The sequence below is a fragment of the Ochotona princeps genome, chromosome 29, assembly GCF_030435755.1.
Source record: "Ochotona princeps isolate mOchPri1 chromosome 29, mOchPri1.hap1, whole genome shotgun sequence".
Lineage (NCBI taxonomy): Eukaryota > Metazoa > Chordata > Mammalia > Lagomorpha > Ochotonidae > Ochotona > Ochotona princeps.
Window position 1 is genome coordinate 11,602,181 of NC_080860.1, and position 23,287 is coordinate 11,625,467.

General features: G+C 56.3%; 2 protein-coding genes across 2 annotated transcripts in view; one reads left to right on the plus strand and one right to left on the minus strand.

Moving 5' to 3' along the window:
- Positions 1-1,934, plus strand: part of WSCD2 (WSC domain containing 2) — a 36,175-nt gene extending 34,241 nt beyond the window's left edge. The window contains exon 8 of the mRNA XM_004591905.2: positions 1,517-1,934. Within this exon, the coding sequence (XP_004591962.2) occupies positions 1,517-1,869 (353 nt within the window). The 3' untranslated portion in view covers positions 1,870-1,934. The remainder of the gene's footprint in view (positions 1-1,516) is intronic.
- The window catches only part of CMKLR1 (chemerin chemokine-like receptor 1), a 718,021-nt gene that overhangs the window by 546,747 nt on the left and 147,987 nt on the right, over positions 1-23,287 (minus strand). The gene's annotated exons all lie outside the window — the stretch shown is intronic.

A 23,287-nucleotide genomic window follows, 5' to 3' on the forward strand; every position in this document is an offset into this window, starting at 1 on the left:
ATGGAGATCTCAGAACATTAGGCAAGAAGATAGGTTGAGAATTTGTAAGGGCAGGTAGAAGTGAGAGGGTAAGACAGTGTAAGAAGCAACCTGTTGCATTGCCTGGCCTGATAGCATAATGGTTAAGGTTCTCGCCTTCGAAGGCGCAAGGCGCTGGTTCTAATCCCAGCTTCCCTTCTTCCCACCCAGCTCCCTGCTTTTTTGGCCTGGGGAAGCAACGCCCAAGACCCTGCACTTGGGAATGAATCTGTCTCTCCTCCTCTCCGTATATAAAAATAAATTGTTTTTGAAGATTTATTCATTTTATTACAGCCAGATATACACAGAGGAGAAGAGAGAGTTCCGTCCTGGTCCCATACGGGTGCAGGGTCCCAATGCATTGGGCCATCCTCAACTGCTTTCCCAGGCCACAAGCAGGGAGCTGGATGGGAAGTGGAGCTGCCGGGATTAGAACCGGCGCCCATATGGGATCCCGAGGCTTTAGCCACTAGGCCATGCCGCCGGGCCCAAAATAAATCAATCTTTAAAAAGGAAGATACAAGGGTACAAAAGGCTAAGAACTAAGGTGTCACCTACAGAGCAAAAGTATGAAGAGTAGAGGGAGGGGTGGGAAAGAATAAGGACAGGGAGAAAGCAGGGAGATGGGGTAGGTGACAGTGTCAAAGGGTGGGGTGGGAATGCGAGAGGGTTGGAGGGGAGATGTGAAGGTGGAGGGGAAGTTGTAGGGAGGGAGCTGACGGGTAGAAGGCAGGCAGAGAGAGAGAGAGAGATCTTACCTTATGTGAGTTCATTTCCCATGTGGGTGTCCAGAGCCGAAGCCCTCCCGTCATCCTCTGCATTAGCAGGGAGCTGGATCGGAGGTGGAGCAGGCAGGACCCAACTCACACCCCTGCGGGATGCTGGCATTACAAACCTCACAGCTTCATGTGCTGTGCGACGGTGCCAGCCCCACTTAACCTCTTCCTGTCTCAGTTTCCCCCTGTTTAATCTGAAATAAAGCTGAGCCCCACCTCCCGGGAGGCGTGCGTGCCATTACCACCATGTGTAGGCATGCCTCAGGGCCTCACGGTAACACACAGCACATCTAGCAACACGAAGGTACTTCAGAGTCTTCAAGGGAAAATGGAATGACAAGATAAACTGATTTGGGGGCAAAACAAACTTTGAAATGCCTACACCAGTTTTTCTCTCCAAAATACATTCTCCCTGAACTTGTTGGGAGATCCCTGTTAGACACCATTTTTCAGTTTCACTTAGAAATTATGAACAACTGAAGGAGCCTTGTGTAATTACATCATCTATAATGTGAAATTATATCTGCTTAAATAATAGATGTCACACGAAGACAGGTTTGCATACAGGGTCGCAGCTGTCCTGTCCCACCGCTCCCCCCACCCAAGGCAGGGGAGAGGTGCGGGTGCCACGGGCAGGGGCGGCAGCTCTGGGTGGGGTGGGGGGCTCAGGGTGTGACAGTCGCCCCAGGCCGCCAACCACCTCGTCTCTCTCTCCCCCGCAGAGTGGCCCGAGTTCGTGCGCAACTACGCGCCGTGGTGGGCCACGCACACGCTGGACTGGCTGCAGTTTGGCAAGCGCGTGCTGGTGGTGCACTTCGAGGAGCTCAAGCGGGACCTGTGCGTGCAGCTGGGCCGCATGGTCGGCCTGCTGGGCGTGGCCGTGCGCGAGGACCGGCTGCTGTGCGTGGAGAGCCAGAAGGACGGCAACTTCAAGCGCTCGGGGCTGCGCAAGCTCGAGTACGACCCCTACACGGCCGACATGCGCAGGACCATCGCCGCCTACATCAAGACAGTGGACGCGGCCCTGCGCGGGCGGAACCTCACGGGCGTGCCCGAGGACTACTACCCGAGATGATGAGAGGGCGGCCGGGGGGAGCCCCCGTCCCCCAACCTTCCTCTTGCAGTTTGAGGGGTGGGGAGGGCGTTTGGCCGGATGAGTTTCCTGCATGATCAAGGAGGCTCTGGGGTCAGAGAGCCCAGCGCCCCCACCTTTATCCCACAGCCACCCCCTTTCCTGGGGGGCAGAAGTCCCCCCAAGCAGGGTCTCCCAGATTTTCTGGTTGTCCCTTCGGAGCCTACTGCACCCCAGGAGGAAGGCTTACTGGGGACTCTCGCCCATGACCTGGGTAGCAGGTGGGGGGGTGGATGGGCACCTAGAATAGGGAGCCCATGCCCACCCCATCTTCGGAGGCCACACTACCGGTCCTAAGAAGCTGGTCATGGGCCTCAGCTTTGCCCTTTTCTTCCCATGCTGGGTCCCGGAAGTGAACTTGGGGTCCTGGCTCGCACTTCCGGTGGGGGGCCCTCAAGTACTCACTAGCCACCACGGTGGGCGCAGGCCACGAGCAGTGAGAACAGGAGCTAGGCCACCCTGGTTCTCCTTGGGCCCAACTTGGCCATCTAACACTGCCCTCCTGGCCCCTGCTCCAAACCCAGTGGGACTCACACCCACCTTGCCCAGACCACCATCCTGCCCTGGTTATAGCCACGGGATGGGGGGCCCTCGGGCTCCTAGCAGGGCTGCTGTCCTGATGCAGAGCCACCAAACCAAAGGCTTCCAGAGGCCCCAACGCACTGACCCAGCATCATCCACAGCATGGGACCAGGGTCCCGCCTCTCCTCGCCCTGGGTACCAGCGGCTCCACATCTAGCCCTCACCTTCACCTGCCCCCATGTGGGTGCACAAGCCATAGGTCACGGCCTCTTTGCTGTTTTGTCCTGAGCAGCCCCTGCCCCACCCACAGGTGCCCCCCAGAGGCCTCGGGGTACGGGCATGTGAGCGGGCACTCATTCCCAAACAGCAAAGAGACTAGGGAGACGGCGCGTGTGCAAAGATCTATTTTTCTAAGGGGAATATGAGCAATGCATTCCCCCACCCTGTGCCCCCCGGGACCCTGGCCACGCACCAAGAAAGGCACGAGGACCCGGCCTGTGCCTCCCTCCCCTCCCCTCCCTGACCCTATCATGTGTACAACTAGGGCCACCCCAGGGCCCAGCCGCGGGGCTCTGAATGTATTTTGTACCATGTGTCTCTGACCCCAATCTCCAGTCATCTTTCCCGAAGCAGCGGGGGCCTGGCCTGCCCTCCCGCTCCCGGGTTCTCTGCGGGCGGCCCGCTGGGACCACAGGCTTCCGTCTGCAGATTCCTCAGGTCAACGCCCTCATTAAATGCGAGTTTTGTTGATAATTCTGCCCCATGGTCAGAGTGTTGTACGAGGCAAACCACACGGGGGAAGGTGGGGAGAGGGGTGCCTGATGACCACTGCACCTGCCAGCAAGGCTCCACTCGCTCCTGGGTGGTCAAACCTTCTTAGCATCCAGTGCCCTCACATCTCCCAGTGGGCATCTCAAGTGTGTCTATTTTTTGCTTGTTTGTCACTGTTTGAAAGGCAGAGTTCAAAAGGATCGTAGGGGTGGGGAGCAATCTCCTATCTGAAGGTGCACCCTGCCCAAAGTTTGCACAGTAACAGAGTGCACCAGCCAGGAGCTGGAAACCCAGTCCAGGCCTCCCCCGGGAACGTCACTGAGCCGGGCCTGAGGGCCATCACAGGCTGCTGTCCAAGGTTCACGCTGGGAGGCCTGGGGTGGGAGTGTCCCATGCCGCGAAATCTGCCACAGGGCTGACCCCTGGCTGCCCACCCTGTGGGACAGGAGCAGGTCACCAGCCACTGTGAGCCTGTGCCTGGGAAGCTGCCTGTGTGTTGTGTTTAATCCTCTGCACCTTATCTCCATGCTGGGGCCAGTGCCCCGCGTGCTGCGTACAGGGCAGGAGAGGAGTTGTCCACGGGGTGTGTCCCTGTGTGTGACGCTGGGCACAGACAGGAGGGAAGCCTGGGAGAATGACAGAAAGGGGAGTGTGAAGGTCCCAGTCTCTCCCCTCGGGGTTCCTGCCAAGTCATCCAGGCTCCAGGCTACGCTGTGATCCCAGTCCTAATCAAAGTGTGGCCTGGGCACAGTCCCAGCCTTGTTCACAGTCAGCTTTGGCTCCTAGTTTGTCGGCTATGTCCCCCGTCTACCCTCACCCCAAATCTCAAAGCCTTGACTCTGAACCTGGGCTCACTCCTGAACCAATGTCTCTGTTTGCTTTAACTCCTCTAAATATGGCTGCACCGGGCTGGTGCCATGGAGGCTGAGCCTCACCTTCAGTGCCAGCTATCCCAGGTGGGTGCTGGTTCTGGTCCCGGCTGTTTTAGTTCTGATTCAACTCCCCCTGCCTGTGGTCTGGGAAAGCAGGGGAGGATGGCGCAAAGCCTTGGGCCCCTGTCGCCCATGTGGGAGACCTGGATCAGCTCAGCTCTGGCCTTTGCAGCCATTTGGGGCATCAACCACAGGGTGGAGGAGCTCTCCATCTCTTCCTCTCAGTAACTGACTTTCAAATTAAAAGTAAATACTTACTTATAAAAGTATTGTCACAAGAGTGTGCTGGCATGCAGCATCCCGTCCTGAGCTCCACTGTGTGCTCCTTGGACCTCGTGGCACCTGTGCCCTGGATCTAGGGAAGGGAAGAGAGGGGATAGATACACTCAGGCCAGAGGTGGGCTGGCCGGGACTACCCACCTTCCTGGTGGCCACAGCTTGCCTTTCGCCATCACAGATCAGCAGCCTCCTTGAATCAAATCTGTATTACTGAGCCCTGAGCAACCACGGTAGCCTCATTCATTCATTCATTCAGCGGGCATTTACTGCATGCCTACTGAGTGCTGGGGCTGCTCTCTGTTCTAGGGGTTACAGAAGTGCACAGGGTAGACAAAACTCCCCCTGCCAGAGATGGTCTCTTGCCAGGGACTGAGCCGAGACCTGCCAGCTCACAGGGACATGGTACTGAGACAATGAAAGCAAAGAGCTCCAGCGGCTCCCAGGGGGCCTGTGTAAGCAGAAGCCCCTGGGCGGGAACTGCCAGGAAACTGACCTGGGTCCCTGAGGACAGAATGCGCCAGGGCCCTCGCACACAATGAGGAGGAGGAGGGGAACAACCTTGCAGCTGTTCAGCCTGGCTGCTCCCCGCCTGTGCCCTCAGCTCCCTGTGGCCCAGCAGTCAGCAGGCAACTGCCAGGTTCCAGGTCCCCACAGACATGGCCCTACACAGAGCCCTAAACCAACAGTATAGGGGGAGCTGCCCCTCTCGCCCTTTCACTGCCCCTTGTCATGGCCTCACCTCTCTCCCAGCTGCTCATGAAACCCCCTCCCCGCCCTCATCTGCCCATCTCCTTTCTCTCCCTCTATACCCCCCACCCCTCACCCATCTCGCCACCTCACCCGGTAGTCTACACACTGTTTCTCCCTGTCCCCCACCCCACCCCCGTCTGGGTTCCTCTTAGTTTCGTAAGAGGAAGTGGGGGTGACTCCGCGGGAGCCAGGCACAGGGAGACAAATGCTACCCGGGCTGGTAACCAAGGAAGTGGTTTCCTTAGCAACACCATCTGCAGGCGCGGGCTCCACTGCCCCATGCCTCAGTTATGCCAGCTGGGGCAGAAAGGGAGAGAGAAGATGGAGAGGGCTTAGGACAGTGAAAACACTTCCCCAGGTGTCCTGGCATGAGCGGCTGGGGGCCTGGCACCTGGGGACACTCACAGACGTGATAGCTGTGGGGATATGTGATCACAGATGCACACAGGGTCTGGGAGCTTCAGGGCAGCAGGGAGTCCCCAGAGCTTGGTGAACAGAGAGGTGACAAGGACGCCAAGGCTCCAGTCTGGGCAGCTCCCCAGAGGGGACGCTGGGCTGAGAGGGGGAACACAAGGCAGGGAGGAGATGACAAGAAGGAGGCGACAGCTTCCTATCCCCCAGGGTTCTGTGTGGAGTTGGTGGGAAAGAGGCAGGGGAGGGAAGGGAGAGAGATCCAGAAACTTCCATGCAATGCTTCCTTACACATGGACAGTGGAGGAGGAGCCCAGCCCAGCCAGTGGGGGAGGCTTGAAGCGGAGAAAGCCCCAACAAGATGTGCACCTCAGGGCCACCAAGGGACTCTGGACAGAAGGAGAGAAGAGACTGACATCACAGCTCTGGCCCCTCTTCTCGTCTGGTAAACAAAACCATGGTTAGTTTTAGAGAAATGAGAGAGGAGGGAGGGCCGATAAAAAGTGAGAGCGTGAGCAACTATAAATAACCGTCCCCCAAGAAAACACCTGTGAGGATACATGCTGTTCCAGGAAGATGCAGCGTGTCCCTGTCCACGCCGCAGGGTACATGACCCAGGGAGCGTGGGGATGTGGAGAGCCCATCAGGTGGGTGTCACGTGCAAACACAGCCCGGCTTGTTCCCCAGAGCTGTGCATGGTGCCTGCTAGGCAGATTGTAAATCTGGGTGACCGTAGTATCCATCTTGGCGAAGGCGGCATGTTTATTTATCAGGACTGCAGCTGACTGTTTCCCCTGAAATTTACGAGCCACGATCCCCGAGCCCGGACAGTCGGGGGGGGGGGGGTGCGGGGAACCAACTGGCAGAGCAAGGAGAGGAAAAAAATGGCAGCATATCTCTCTGTGTGCCCGGCTGCCACTTTGGAGATGAAGGTACCTATTCCTGGGAGCAGACCACTGAGCCAGGCTGGGGTCTGATGGGGCTGATGGAGACGCAGAGCAGGGACCAGATAGAAAGTGCCACAGTGGCTCCACAGGCACGGCTAGGAGGGAGAGAGGGGGCAGTGGGAATCAGACTCCACGTATCCCAACAAGATAAGTACCCATGAGAGCACAACAGACATCCTCTTCTGGGACACGGCGAGTGACCCAGCCCAGAGCTGCCGGCACTGCTGGAACTGGGTCTGCCCAGGCCTCCTGCAACAGTCCTAGGAGCTAGGGTGTGTGGCCTGGGGTGACAGAGCAGCAAGGTGTGTGCGCTCCTGCCCTCTGGTGGCACTCTCCCATGGGCAGTACGGGTGGACAAGGGCTGTGGTCTCCGCCCATGCAGCCCTGCCTTGACCACAGTGAGACAGAACTCGGCACAGAGTCAACACCGGGGACATGCCCACTGCATTTCTGAATGAGCTAAGCAAGAGCCTAAAGACCCTGGGCAAGCAGGCCCCAGCCAGTCCCCTTGCTGCCTCCAGTGTCACTGCGGGAGACCCTGAGCTGGTTCCCTCCCTCCATGCTTCTACTGGGATCCCAGAAGCTAACGGCATAGAATGGCTCTTCCAGTACTCACCACCAACTTCTCAGGAGGCTGGCATGCGTATGCCTTCCCAGGTTCAGGGTCAGCTGCGCCATCCAGTGCAGAGCAGGAAGCTGACCTAGGTGGGGATGCTGCAGATTGGATTGAAGGAGTCTGGCAGGAACCAGTACAGCGCTGCTGGGGGCCGAAGGCATGCCCTAGGAATACCCCAGGAGTGTTCTCCATGCTTCTGCCTCTTATTGCCCAGTCCTGCTCCGTCTGTAATACCTTCACCTTCGTGGGGCATGTCACTTCCTGTTCCCGGCAGCCTCCCCGGCCACCATATCTAGAGTTAGTACCTGCTCCCACCTCTGCACAGGGCCATGTTTTCAGTCAGTTTAGCGATCCTGTGTGTGTGTGTGTGTGTGTGCGTGTGTGTCCCCATGTCTGTGTGTGAGCAAGCTGCACTCTGGTGAGCCCCGCCTTCCCCTCTGTGAGCCCACGTGGCTCTAGCACAGACCAGGGCCGAGCAAACACAAGGCATGATCACACGCACGCCCATCATTCCAGCCCCCACCACATCCTCTGCACTCTTGCCCCCAAGGGAGCAGGCAGAAGCCTCACCAACCCATTCAGCCAAGGAAGGCACCACATGGTACTGTCTAACCCAGACCCATGCTGGTCCAGCATGACCATATCCCACACATGGGACAGCATAAGGTCTTATGGGCACCTAGCCAGAGGCTTTGCCACTGTCGCCATCCTGAGGTCAATGGGACCAAGGCTCAAGATGGGAAACAAGTCACTCAAGTGAGGACAGGGCTGGACTGAGCATAGGTGAGCCTGCTTGCCTCTGGAGTCAATGGGGAGTCAGCCAGGATGCTGCTGCGTAGAGGGGGAGCTCACAGCAGGGAAGGAAGGGCACATCTGGCTGGAGCGGGGTGACCCCCAGGTCTAGAGGAGGCTGTGGCAGCACGGGGTGGGGAGCAGGGAGAACAAGTGGGAATGAGAGAGCCTGCAGTGAAGCAGGCTGGGAGATAGCAGCATGAGGTTGTTCACAGATTCCCATGGCAACCCCACAGCACATCGGTCCCCCAGAACCACCTTCCTCTCCATCACCCTCACCACTGCCCACAGCCACACGGGGCTGCTCCTGCCTCCAGAGGACCTGCCGGGGAGGAGACCCCAAGGCCCAGGCCCCATCAATCCTGAAGGTCGGGGAAGGGGCAGGAGCACTCAAACCCTCAACGGTCCCATCGTCAGACAGGGGCGAGACTAGAAACAGGATGAAAAGCAGGGACTGTCACCCATGTACACACACACTTACACAGAACCCTAATGTCCAGTTGCAAGGAACACTTAGACCCCTTGGCACCCACCTGGAGCCCCAGGCACAAAGGCATCAGCTTGTGGCGGGGTTTAGGGGGTGAGGGTGCTGTTAGCAGCGTCTGCAGATGCTTTAGGTTCCAGCACCTGCAAGGAGGGCAGATGCACCTGTCCAGGAGTGCCAGCAGTGCCCCAGACCACCCTGTCCCCATGGAGTGGCACCCACCCCCACCTCCAGGGAAGCCTGGGTGACATGACCCAGGACACGAGTGGCACCAAGACTGGCTGGCCCTGGCAGTGGTGTGTGATGGGGTGGGGGTGGGACATGGAGCTCCCCCAGCACCAGACACACCTGACCGATGCTCACACCTAGCTGCTGACCAAGGCCGGTTCCCAACAGTCTCTATGCTTTGCTCCCTCAGCTCTGACACTGAGGGCTTTGTGTTACCCAACCCTGGGCTTGTGCTGTTAGGCACCATTTATTCAGGAGGAACAAGGGCAAAGACACAATTATCATTCCTATCAGTGTCACTGTGACTGATGTTGCGGAAAATGTCACTCATTAGCAAGTCCATGTAGGCCAGCCCAGGACGGCGCCAGCAAGTGGCTGGCTTAAAGGGTGGAGGGCAAGGCCAGGCCCACGGGTGCCTGTCCAGCGATACCCTGACTCGACAATGACAGAGCCGGGAGACCATTTGCTCCCCGAGTGTAGCTCATCACCTGGGTGTGCCCTTCCCACACCTGCCACAGAGCGTGCATGCTGTGCCAAGTCTGTATAAAACTGCCTCACTGCTATGGAGCCGTTGTTCCTGTTTTCCCCAGGTCAATGTCCTCCATGCATCTCAGAGGCATCAATTGAAGACATCTAAATCATGCCACTTTATTTGGGGTGCCCACTGCTGCTACACCGACACCGCCCCAGTGATAATCTGCCAGAGGATACTAGGCCCTTCCGACCGACCACCAGCTCCCCTACCCGCCTCTCTGGTTTTTTTGCTCCCCGAGCTAATGACTTTGTTGCAGGGACCAAAGCAGGAATTGATGAACACTGGAGGGGCCCCGGACCAAAGCCAGGGTTTGTGGCACAGGTTTTAGACAAGCCCAGAAAAAAAGAGGATGAACGACCGCTCAGGCCAACCGCAACTGACCCCAGAAGTGAGTGATGAGAGATGTCGCTGTGCCTGCTGCCCACAGCTGTTCCGGGCTCCAGCCTCACCTCCCCTTCCCCATGAGTGCACCTGCTCCCCTCTCACACAGCAGGAAGCAACTGGTGTGCACTGACAGGAAGCTGCCCCCTTAAGCCTAAACAGCAGCTCAGGCCCCACAGCAGTTTGGCTTGAACACTCCTCTCACCTCCCTGTCACCAGCATGTGTGACTTGAGTCACACCAGGAACTGAGGAAGTCCCCAGAACTTGGATCTAAAGCCCATGGGGCGGACAGACCAGCGGGTAGGCAAGGGCATCCCCAGGAAGATCTTCCAAATAATTACCTCCCACGTGGGGACCGTGTCAGTCACCCCTAGGTTCCTGCCCAGGGTTTCTTCTCAGAGCAGGTTCCAGTGGCCCCGGGGTCAGTGTGCCCAGGCCCAAATCACTGATTTGCCCTGAAGCTACCAAACCCACTGAGGTCTCCAAACCAAGTGCTCAGAGGAATCAGGCAAGGACCTCGGTGAGTGACAGGGCAGAGACTCCACCCATATGCCCACAGACTCCACCCACTGTGCCCAGAATGCTCACCTGCAAGGAGCCAATCCTCCTCTCCTGTAACTCAAAGCTCTTCAAAGCCTTTCATTGTTCACATATTTGACAGTGAGGGGCCGAGAAGCATGTCTCCCCTGTAAGCAAACCCCACCACCACCAGAGTGTCAAGGGACAACAGGGAATGGTGAGGAGTGTGATAAGAGGGCCCAGGTCTCAGCAACCCCATGGAAAGTGTTGGACCAAGGTCCTCAAAGAGTCAATCCCATCCTTCCCCTCCTGCCACAACCCTGGCCTGCACAGCCAGGCTGGGCTAGTAGAACCCCAGAATGTCATTCAAATCCATGGTCACTGTTGGTGGCATGGTAAAGCAATGGGAACAGTAACTGCTGGTGCGTGGGGAACTCTGTGAGGTCAGTAAGGGACTAAGCAAATGGACAACCCGTAGCTGCAAGCCATCCATGATAGCACACACAGGGACAGGCGGGGGCTGCAGCTCCCACAGTCTCCCATGACTTGTAATATCCAAGATGCTCAGATCTCACAAGCCACATGCGGGAGCAGATGACCCATTCCAAGGGGAAAAAAAAGAGACAGACAGGGATCACCCTTAGGTGAAACAGGACGTTTGGGCTGATTTACAGTAGCTTTAGGTCCTGTATCCCAACCAAAAGAAATCTGGAACAACATAGAAAAGTAACCAACTGGAAGCGGTAGGGCACACATGCACAACGCAGAGATCTCGAGCAGAGGGAGCAGGTGTGTCTGAGCAAACAAGGGCCCAAAGCTTCCTGGATCTGAGTCAATGCACCCAGACAAGCCCAGTGAGCTGCAAGCAGGAAAACCCACAAAGACGTGCAAGAGAATCTGGCTACAACTCATCCCCTACAAGGGACTTACCTCTGCATCTCCCCACTTTGGGCACCCACGAAGGCAGGGAAGCGTGGGGAGGGCGAGACCCCATCCTGAGTCGCACCTGCTGTCTGGTGTGGGTGACCCAGATGAACCCCAGACTGTCAGGAGCCAAGCTACACCCACTTCCTACTCAGGCTGCGGTTTCCTGGAAGCCAGCCACCCCCTTCCCTCTTCCCTCCTCCTCACCCCAGCCCCCTTCCCTGGCCTCCCAGGGCCCTTGAAAGCCTTTCATTAATAAAGCCAGCTGATGTTAAAGGGTGATATTTAAGTGCTAATTATTGTTATCATAGGCGTTTCCACCTCATTAGATGCATGGATTTGCTAATTGTTAGCTAATTCCCAAAGAGGAGCCTAGGGCCCCTAGAGAGGATGTTAGCACTGACCCGATACTGAAGCTACTGCCTGGCCAGGGGTCTAGGCCTGGGTGGGTGGCAGGGATGGGGGGAAAGAGGGCTGGGGAGCTCCTGTAGGAAACACTGGGCTCTGCCTGCCTGAGGCCCACCCTGCACAGGCCCTGCCTCCGTGGCCTGGACACTGGCTCTTTGCTCCTGGGGAATCTGTTTCCAAGACTGCAAATTGAGACAATGAATGCCTGATCCACTCAGGACACTTAGCTGCCGCCGACAGGAGTGCTAGGCCTCCACCACAGCTTAGGGTGCTCTTTTCCTACCATTTTTATCTATGTATATTCATTTTTATTCACAAAACAGAGACAGCATGTAAATACCCATCTCCTGATTCACTCTTTAAATATTCACAACAGCTAGGGCTAGGCCAGATTGGAGCCAGGAGCTCCACTGGGGTCTCCCATGCAGATGGCAGGGACCTGGGTACTTGGGCCCTCAGAGCTGCCTCCCACCCTCCCAGGGGGCGCATTAGCTGGGAGGCAGAAGCAGAAGCAGAGAAGCCAGGCCTCAAACCAGGCGGTCCCATGCAGGAACATCCGAGCTACTGCTGCAGACACCTGCCCTAGTGTTTGCTGCTGTCGTAGTTTTGGTCTGTTTTGTTGAAGCGCATTTTATGTAGAACAGATCCTGCTGCTGGAGTGTTAGTCCTCACATACAAGGGTACTTCAAAAGTTTCATGGCAGGGCTCGCCATGGTGGAGTAGGTTAAGCCTCCGTCAATGGCACCAACATTCCTTATGGATACCAGTTTGAGTTCTGGCTGCTCCATTTCTGATCCAATTTCCTGCTTATGGCCTGGGAAAGCAACGGAGGATGGCTTGGGCCCTTGGGCTCGCCCTATACCCACATGGGAGACCCAAAGGAAGCTTTGGATCGGCTCAGCTCCAGCTATTGCGGCCATTTGGGGAGTGAACCAGTGGATGGAAGATCTTTCTGTCTCTCATTCTCTCTGTAAACCTTTCAAATAAAAACAAATACATCTTAAAAAGAGTTGAAATCCATGCAGTTTTTTTCATCATGTGTATACTCTTGAAAGACCTCTCCTATGCACATATTGCCATTGTTTTTGCCAACATGAATTCATCTTCTAATTCTACTTTCCAAGCAGCTTTTGACGTGATGACCACATGGGACGCCACCACCCCTCCAGACCCCGTGCGTCCATATCCCCATCCCACCCCAGTCCCAGTAAACACCAGACACCTTTTCTAGAATTTCATAGAACTAGTGTCACTCCCTGAACAGTGCTTTCCCCGGTTAGCATGGGGCCTCTGGGATTTGGCCATGTGGTGGTGCGTCTCAGTCCCCTGTGCCTGTCACCCCCTTGCAGAAGCTTCCACATGTTCATCTTCTGCTCTGATTCGTGCTGGGGGTGCAGGGCGGTCTATGTGAAGCCTGGCGGGTGAAGTGCTCAGCTGCCCAGCCTGCCCCTCTCTCCTGCAGGGAAGCCCCCCATGGCCTGGGGTTTTTCATCCAGGTATACAATCTGATGAGTTCATCCATCCATCCTCTCTCACCCCCACCACTGGATGGCACGCTTTTGGGCCCCCTGCCCTCTCCAGGATGGGTGGGGCTCTAAGATGGAAGACCTTGACCTCGGCGACAGCCACTTCAGGGATGCCTCAGCTGCCAACATCAGGCCCTGCCCTCTCAAGATGGTTCAGCTGCCCCTCTTTCCTGGAGATGTGAATTCCAGACACACCCGATGCAACTTTTGGCTGGGAGCAACTTCCGGCTGGAATTCACATGCCGCACAAAACCCCGCATGCAACAACCCATGTGCGTCAGCTCGGCAGCCAGCTAGCATGTTATGTGAGATCGTCTAGCGACTCACCCACAACCAGCCCCCACTTGGCCCTTGGGCCCCCAAATCTACCTAGATGAGACATGCGTGAGCGCTGCACGCCCATACAACTGCATTTGCAAATACAAGCTGAGAGCCACCGACGACACTTTGCCAACCCCCCTGGACTAGCCCGGCACTCCCATTTTGCAGCCAGGTAAATTGAACCCTACAGAAGACGCGAACACTGGCTGAACAACACTCAGCATGTTACAGGGCGGGTGTTTGCACGAGTCATCACATGCCCCATGGGAGGACCGCACTAGAAGCACCTGGGGGGAGGCTGCGGGTGTGCACTGTATGTGATCACTGCAGCCAAGCAGTCAGTCCCACCCCAACCCACCCCACACTGTGTCTGTGGGGTTTGCACCTTCAGATCAGAAACGTCGGGAAGCAAATAACACCAGCCCCAAGTGGGTCAAACCCTTTGACCATCATTGTTCCCATCAGTGTTGGAGGGGGACCAGAGGGTGCAGAGAGCAGGGGCTTGGCCCAGCAGTCAGGACAACAGCACCCACCCCAGGGCCTGGTTCAGGTCCCAGCTTTGTTCCTGGCTCCAGCTTCCCACCAGTGCAGACCCCGGGAGTCAGGAGTGATAGTTCCAAAGACTGAGCTGCCACCACCAGCTGAGACACCTGGGTTAACCATACGGGAGAATGTGCGTAGACGTGGTGCCAACATCACAGCCACATCCTGTGAGTCAGGGACTCAAGATGCCACACGCACGACACTGAAGGAGGATGCATGACTGCCCACACTGAGCGCTGAGACCCGCAGCTCCCGCACTGGGCAGAGGGGGGACAGGGAGAGGATGCCCCCTTGAGCTCCATTTCACAGAGCGGAAGCTGAGGCTACGAAGGCGGTGATTTCTCCCACGGTGGCATGGCCATCAGGACCCCAGGCCTGGCTGGTCTCCCTCCCACTGCTGTGGCTCGGGTGCAAACACAGACACTGGGGTTTTTCCCTGGCACCTCCCCGCCCCCTCACTCCACCACCCCCACCACCTGGAGCAGGTGTTGTGGCTCAGCACCACCCCTGCACTGGGGGCTTCCAGTCAGGCTGGGATGGGGCTCAGGATAGCCTCGGGAGTGCTTGTGAGAGCCTGGGTAGTGATTGCTCACCCGGACCCCAAGGGAATTTCCTGGGGCATCCATGGCATAGGCGCAGAGAGGAAAGGGGCATTCAGGGAAAGGGTGTGCGAATCCTGACATCAGTATGACGTCAGTACGCAGCAGAGGACACCCACTTGCACTCAGAAGGCCCGCATCGTGCGCTGGGAAGCCCCCAAGAAAGCAGGAAATCTGCAATCTCTAGGAGCCCTTTTCTTCTGGCTCCTCTGTGTTTTGTGGTCCCCAAGCCAAGTCTTCCCGTAATCCAATTAAAACGGACTTGTTTACGCTTATCCACTCTGCGCTGGGTGTGTTAAAAATGTGCAAATTATCCAGAGGCCTCCACATCCCCTGAACCAAAAGGCATCAATAAAACTATTAAGCTAAAATCCAATTAAATGCAGCTGCTGGAACGGCGGCCCTATGCACTAGAGGGGGTAGGGGGGACCAGCAGAACAGAATCCAGGGCGAGGAGGGCACAGCCTTGCTGGCGCCACCCACCCCCACACAGGCCCTGGCCCCCTCTCCAGGGTCCCCCCACAGTGTACGCGGGTGGGCCAGAGGCAAAGGAGATCCCTGGGTATTGGGGTCTTGTGATTGAGTTCCGCCAGGTGGCCGCTCCTGGACCCATTTTCAGAGGAAAGAACGGAGGCTCAGCGTGGGGAGGCCACTTATTTAGACATCAGCCCACTAGGGAGCAGCACAGGAGGCCATGGTGGGATGTGAGCTCCAAGAGAGTCCCCAGAGAGAGCCTAGCCAAGAGGACGACAGCGGAAGTGCGCACCCCAGCTCCCAGCCCTCCCCATCTGAGACCGACACCACCACACCTGCCCCCAGAATGTCAAGAACACTGCAGTGGGGGCAGGAGGGGGACAGTCTGCAGAGGAGAACACAGCTCAGCACACCCATGTCTTGACTCCCAGCTCTCTCCTTCCAATCCAGCTCCCCTGGGAGGCAGCTGGTGAGGAGTGAAGTCCTTGTGCCCCATGCCAGAGACCTGGAATGAGCTCTGGCTCCTAACTTCAGCCTTGATGCATCCCAGCCTCTGCAGGCTTGGGTAGGAACACTCTCCCTCCCTCACCCCTTCTGTTTCTCTCAAATTAAAAATAAGACTCACCACTGCTGTCCCCCTGAGCATGACGGCATGGGTTGAGGCCTGGCAGGTGAAGCGCTGTGTGTCCCCGAACTGCTGTCTGAAGGACTTGGCCAACAACGTGGAACATGGGGGGTTGGGGAAGGGGTGGGCAACCCAAGGCGTCTGTTCTCAGGGTCTCGCAAGGGCCTGAAGGTGCGTTTTTAATCCTGGCAAGCCTCAGCTCTGGGGCTTGAGCCAACTAGGTGCCCTTGGCTCTCAGGAGGCTAGAGCCAGGTGCCCAGGAGCCCAGCAAAGTTGAGGCCCCTTACAAAGGCATTGGGGAATTCCCAGAACAGCACAAAGCAGCCCCCTTCCCATGGAGCCTCCACAGTCCTGGCTCCGGCCAAGCCCCAAGCTCTCCAACAGACGCTGGGGCGGCAACAGCATGCGGAGCAGGGAGCTCACGTGTAAGCCCCAGGCGCCGTGGTCAACAACCAGCAGCTGTGGCCAGGCTGGGCCGGGAGCAGGAGACAAGGGAAGTCTCACTGGGCCTCACTGGCAAGCCGAGCGTGTGGGTGGGCAGGGAGCCAGACGCGGGGCTGGGGCTGGGAACACAGGTGAGCTAGATCTACCACTTCCCATAGAGTCTCAGAAGATGGGCTTGCTGGGGAGGGAGCCACGGAGAACCTATAATCCCAACAATGAGAATGGAGTGTTCTGTAAAGGGGTTGGCTAACGGATATGTGAAGTTCTCCTGGATCTACCAGGCAGTCACTTGAACAATCAAGGCTGTACAGAAAAGCGTTTGACGACAAGGCAAAATGAATAGGGTTGTCCTGGAACTTTGGTGGGTGGTTGGCACGGCAGCTAACCTGCACTGAGGGAGGCCCGCAACCTGCCCCAACTCTGCTTCTCGTTCAGTTTCCTGTTGATCTGCACCTGGGAAGCAGCTGTTGCTGGCTCACGTATCTGGGATGCTGCTGCCCACATGGGAGACCCAGGTAGAACTCCTGGCTCCTGGCTTTGGCCTGGCTCAGCACTAGCTGTTTGTGGGCATGTGGGGAGTGAGACATCTCTCTCTCTCTCTGTAAGATGTTTATAGTAGTATGTGTGAGTGTATATTAGTGTATATGTGTTTGTGTGCCATTTCTGTTGCTTGCAGGCCACAGGCATGCTAACTGGTGGAGTCTCAGCTTTACAAGGATGGGTTCGCAAACGTGTGACATGTAAGATGTGTGACAGGGCCCTAGAAAGAGCTGACTTTTCCCACTGCTCAGGTTGGCGTGCACAGATGGGTGTGTTTGAACCAAAGTGGAAGGAGTCTGAGTCACTGAAGGGCCGGGAGCAGGAAACTGTGGACATGAGAGCATATGCGTTCTTGCCCAAGCCCCCAACCACAGACTGTGGGATAAGCTTCCCATTAGGACACCTGAGAGGACTGGCCTGGGGGGACCCCAGGGCCTTTTCACCTCAGGCATTTTAAGCCTGGGTGGGCATTTCCATGTATCTCTCTACATCCTTGAACCGTCTGTGGCCCACGATCCAGGAGGAAGTTTACAAACAGGTGGACATCCCCAAGGAAGCCAGGAGTCAGTGGCGTTTCAGAGTCTCACCAAAGAGCCAGTTGTCCCCACGGTGAGAGGACAGAAGGGCACCACAAGCCCCCTCTGTGGTCCCTGTATCTCCTCCTCCCTCCAGCCAGACTGGGTAACTTTCAATGTTACAGGTCATCGACGCCGGTGAACAGTGCTGCCCTCTGCTGGCCTGCCCGAGGTGGGCACATGCTGTGGTCCCAAGATCGCTTTCCTGTTTTGAGATTTTAAGGATGGAGCATCCTCTTTCTTGAGAGCGCCCATTCCTGTGACTGCACATGGGAGGGAGCGCACAGCGTGGATCTGCTGCTGCCTGCCCACAGCCTGATATGGAGCAGATGCTCGGGGCACCTCCCAAGTCTAGGCAGCTGTGTGGTCCTGGAGAACTTACTGCTCTGAGCTTCATCATCACCTCTGAGGACCAGGATGAGTCACCTCTGACCACTTCAGACAGCAACCTGGGCATTGTTAACCTCATGTCCTCAACCAGGTTCCCCAGGCTCTTGTCAGAGCAGACTGAGCATTCCCTACCCTTTGCACCTCTCTGCACAGCTTCCACATCCGGGAACAAAGCAGAGACTCATCCCATTGCCTGCAAGTATGCTCCAAGAACGCCAAAGGCCTGCATGACAGAAGCCAGCATCCAGGGACTGTGGGCTGCCTCTGAACTGCAGTGCTCCCTGGGCAAGTGTCAGGCATTACCCAGTGCCCCACATGGCCCCCATGCTGACTGATTGCTGCATCCACAATTTCCAAGCGGAGGTACAAACGCAGGAAGTTTGCGGTCCTAGTCGGGCCAGCCGGAAGTCTCCTCAGAACCCTGGAGTGGAAGAGGATTAAGGAACAGCAGGGGAAGGCATGTCTGGGGTGCAGGGGAGAGGGCATCTGGCTCTTTTCTGTTTGGGCTGCAATTAATTAGGCGTGGCTAAAACCTTCAATGACTGTGACGGCTCCTCAGGGGGCAAGGAAGGACCCGCAGCCCCTCTGCTTCCAAACTAAGTGATTTGGTTCTCAGTTTCCAGGTCTGTAATCTGAGAGATGATCTCAGCCCCACCTCTGGCACTCATGGAAATTGAAAGCAGAAAGTTGACATCTTCAAAAGGCAGTATTTGCACAGAGGGCCTCCTGAAAACCAAGGACAAGGAGCCCGACAATGTCACCTTGCGGTCATTTCTCCTACTAGTTTACAAATGCATCTGGAGCAGCTTTTCTGGGCAGAGCTCTGCTTGGGATGCTGCGGGTGTGGCAGGGAATAGGACAGGGATTGGGACCTGCCCCCCTGGAGTTCACCACACAGGAGGACCACAGGCTCCAGGTAGCAAATACGGAAGTCAGGAAAGTGACTTCAGGCATAGGCAGTAAGCATGATAAGGACAACTAGCCAAGGATGTGACAGACATTGACTAGGGCTGGGGGCCGTCTGACGATGGCCTGTTCCCTGAGGGGTGATGGGAGGTGGGGGGTTGGGGCAGAGACCAGAAAGGGATGGAACAGCAGAAGCAGAGTAGCCTGGCCCAGGGACAGCAAGTGGACGCAGCCTTGGCTGTGTGGTTGCTGCGTATCTGCTGTTTGTTTTGTCTGGGGAGATGGCAAGGATTGCCTGGCTAGAGGGAGGCACAAACTACAGAGGGGAAGGGGGAGGAGTCAGGGTGAGCTGTGCAGGGCTGCGTGGGCCAGGGGAGGGGCAGGGGCTCTCTCTGGCTGTGGCCTGTAGCAGGGGTCATGAGGCAAAGCTGAGAAGACCACCCTTGCCAAGACCACTGCACATTGAGATGGAGGGGGGCTAAACACTGACAAAAGGCATCAGTCACTGCTTGCAGCCACTAGAAACCATCTCTAGAAGTATGGGGTGTTGGGGCCCAGCAGTGCCTGGGTTTGAAACCCAGCTCCGCTCCAATTCCAGCTTCTTGCTAACGGGCACCTTGGAAGGCAGCAGCAGTGGCTTACAAGCTCGGGTCCCTGTCATGCACAGGGGAGACCCAGATGCAGTCTCTGACTCCTGCCTTCAGCCTGACCCAGCACCAGCTGTTGCGGGCAAGTTGAGAGTAAACGAGACAATGGCTAGGGATGGCGGGGGGGGAGGGGAGGGCTGTCTTTCAAACAAATGAAACTACTTCATTACATTTCAGAAGCATCTGTAAGATTTTTTTAAAAAGGGAGAGTATGGGGTGTTTGAAGAGCTTGCTCCAGATCACAGAGTCCAGCTGCAGTTCCCCAGATGATGCACATGTTGGAGCTGGCATGTCGGCTCTACCTGGCAGTTATCTGTATGCCTGGACATCAGGCATCTACGCTGATGCGTCTGGGGCTAGCCCCGCCCCATGGGAGGAAAGACTTCTGGAAGATCTCCCAGGACAGCACTCAGGTGACCTTCAAGGTGAAGCCCCGATTCCACAGGCTTGCAGCCCCCTCTGCATAAATTCCCACGGTTTAGGACCCATGATTGCAGCTGCTCCTCCTTGGGCTAATATATGGATTATTTATATAGCCTTGCTCTACACTCAGAGAGTTCCCCTGAGAGATCTAATTGTGCACTTGGAGGGAGATCTGAATAATATTTACAATTAATTTTCACCAATAAAGCTGCATGCCGAGCTTCTGTGTAGCAGCATCGAGCCCAGGGTTGGTTTCCCACTGACGGCTCCCCTGAGAAGGCCTGGGCTGTGTTGAACTCTCTTCTTGAGAGCCCCCTTGTGCCATCCTTCCCCAGTTCAGCCACTGTCTCGCTCCGTGAAGGCTGCACCATCTGCCTGGTCTCCCTCTATTCCTCCTCTGACTTCCCCCTGCAGAGCAGGTTGGGACATCATGTCACCAGGCAGGACTGGGCAGGTACCACCCCTGTATATGTCCTCCTCTTCCTTCCAGGGTGAAGGCCCTGCCCTCCTCTCTCCCTTCCTGGTCCTAAGCTTACCCCCTTAACGGCTGCAGCCCACACTCCCTTTATAATCCCCAGTAATCATTGCTCCCTCCCATAGCAATACCACTGCCCACACCGTCCCCCCACCTAAAGTACCAACATCTTAGTGTCCCCCACCCCATCAAGTCAATGCCCACCCCTCTTCTACACAAGTGTCTCTGCCCAAGGATGTTTTCTTGGCCTTCAGAATGGGCCAGCCCCTCTCCAGCATGTGGGTGGTCCTTACAGCAGCTGCATTCCACTGGGCTACGCATATTCTTTGTGGTCTCTCCCATAAGCCAGAGAATGAGCTCATGATGATAGGGACTATGTGTCTGGGTCATCTCTGAGGCCCCAGTGCCTGCCATAGGGCCTAGCCAAGATCAGAAGCTACATGTGCTTATATGGATTAGAGAGTTTGGTGGCTCTAATGGTGGTCATGTGACTGGCTGGCTGGCTGGCTGGCCGGAGGGTGGACAGGTGGATGTTGGGGTAAATTGCTAGGTGAATGTTGCATGTAGAGGCAGATGGGTGTTGGGGTGAATAGATGGATAGATGTTAAGTGAATGGAGGGGAACTGGGGATAGAGGCAAGCATGGATGAGTGGCTGGGTGAATGGATGAGGTCCATGGGTGTATGGTTGAGGTCAATGGATGGGTTGAAGTTCGCTGAGCTGAAGCAGGCTTGGACGTTGGGGTGGATGGTGGAAGGATAGTATGGATAGGTGGGTGTGTGAATGCTGAGGTTAGGTAGATGAGTATATGGATGTTGAGATAAACTGATGGGTTGTATAAAAGTGGATGTTGGGTGGGCGAAAAACTGAATGGGTGAACGTGTAGGTGGGAGCTTCTGTCCTCCAGTGGCCTGAGCAGTGCGAAGGACCCAGGACTGGGGAGTGAGGAGGCTGGGGCTCCTGGTTTGAAAGTGGCCTCGGGTGAATTATGGCCCTTTTGTATCCCTGATTGCTAAGAAAATGAAACAAGTGGAGAGAAATTCTTTTCAAAAGTCAGATTCCCTGAAGCCCAAAAGTGCTGGATGTTAGGCTGCATGTAGGTGGGTGTCCCCCGTTGCTGTGTAATTTTTTTAATTAATTTATTTTTATTGGAAAGTCACATTTACAGAGAGAAAGACAGACAGAAAGATCTTCAGACCACTGATTCACTTCCCAAATGCCCACAACGGCTAGAGCTAAGCTGATCCAAAACCAGGAGCTAGGAGCTTCTTCCAGGTCTCTCATGTGGGTACAGGGTCCCAAGGCTTTGGGCCATCCTTGACTGCTTTCCCAGGCTACAAGCAGGATAGAAAGTGGAGAGAAAGTGGAACAGCTTGGATACGAATTGACACCTGTATGGAATCCTAGCACAAACAAGGTGATGACTTTATAGCCACTAGGCTATCATGCCCAGCCCTGCTGTGTGATTTTAGACAGTTCATTCCACTTCAGTAGCCATCCCGTGAGGAGAATGGGGCAGGCAAGGTGGGTGGTGCAGGGGGTGGAGGGACTGAGGTGAGAGCCTCTGGAACCAAGCCAGATGTTCAGTGTAGAGAAATTTGGTCCTCAACGGAACTTACCCAGCAGTAGGTGACCTATTTCGTGGTGGTCTCATGCTACCCCTGGGCCCTAGGAGCAGTTTCCAGATCCAAAGTTTGGCATCTACAGGCCCAGGGCAACGGGGCACAGCAGGGGGCAGGGAGCAGGAGACCAGCTCAGGCAGGGGCAGGAATTACTGACCACCTCCTTCTGTGGGCTCCTCTGAAGGCGCACTGGCAACACTGGACAACCTGGTAAGAGCAGCTGGAATGTCCCTGTGGTTCTCGCTAGTGGATTCTGCCTCCTCCTTCCCACCCTGACTTCTAACCACACCAGAGCTGACCCAAGGCTCAGCTTTGGGCCACAACCCCGTTGGTCAGCGCCTGGGCCTGTGGCCCCCTCAAAGCCTACATCTCTGGGCCTCCTCCCTGAAAGTGAACATCCCGGAGTCCTTGGTGGCTGTGAGCCTGTCAGGGAAGCCTCTGATGGGTGGGCCCCAGGGGAGCCTGGCCGGGGCTGGCAAGGCACCGAGTCCTCCCCAGGGGCTCTGTAGGGCCATCTGCTGCCCCATGCCCTGTCCTCACTGGCTCCCATGTCCTGAGGTGGTTTCGGGTTGCCTTCCTCCCTGTCCACCTCTTTTGTTGCCCTGTCTTCCTGCCCCTTCATCTTCCTTCTGCTTTCCAAGAGTCTTAATTGCTTGTGTTCTGGGCCCAAAGAGAGAGAGAGAGAGCTTAGTGGGGCACTGGACAAGCTGGTTCTGGTGGAATACTGCAGGGACATGCTTCTCCCTCTCTCTTTTCCTCCCTTCCCTTTTCTCCCTCCCTCTCTCTTTCCTTCCTGGGACTGAAGCAGCCCCAGCAGCCCCATCACTGACCACCGTGCAAGCCTGAACAGGTGCAGCTTGTTCTCGGAGTCCCACTTCCTCGCACTGCCCATGTGGGTGAGTCAGCGCTGCTTCTACAGGGGCAAGCTGAGGCTTAGGGGTCTGCAGAAGCCAGGGTCCTATCCACTCTCTTCCTACATGTCTCCTCTGCCAGGCAGCCTCTCTTCCTGTTCTTCTGCCTCTTAACCCGTTGGCCCACCCACCTCCCCAGGAGACAACACTGAGTCCTTGCTCACGGCTGGGTCCTTTGCCAAGAGGGAGGGCTCTGGGGCACTTGGGCAGACTGGTGCCTGCTGTGTCATGCGGGTGAACAAACGTTGAGAATAGCAAGTCGTGCACAAGGGTGCTTGGAAAGGTTTGCAGGGAAATGGAACAGGATAAGTTTGTCTTGGTGTGCAAATGTTTGAAATTCACGCAAAACTGAAGAAAGGGCCATGGAAGATGTGTGTTATGGAAACACTGTGTGTGTGGATTTCAAAATGTGCTCACATCGAAGTACACCTGCCTTTCGATTCTTTGCAAACTTTCTGGACCTTCAGAGACACTCACGGCACCCAAGATGAATATCATGGTTATGTTTATGTATGTGAGGGAAGCTACAGTCAGACCCAGAGACTTGGCGTGGCCAGGAAGGAGGCCTGGCTCCAACGAGGACGGTGGCTGGTGTGAAGTGTGCTTCCTGTCTCCTTCACCCTGGCCAGGAAGAGCTTCTATCCCTTGGGTGAAGAGAGGAGGAAGGGGAGGTCGCTGGGAAGCCCTGGGGCAATGCCTATGCTGTCATGTGCCTTGGTCGCTCCAACGTAAACCTGCAGATGTATGATAGTGACAGGGAACACTGGGTCCCAGGGAAAGCTTCTCTGTTCAGTTTCAGATCCCCAGAAGCATCTGGAGGCCCCAGTGTGGGCTCCCTTTG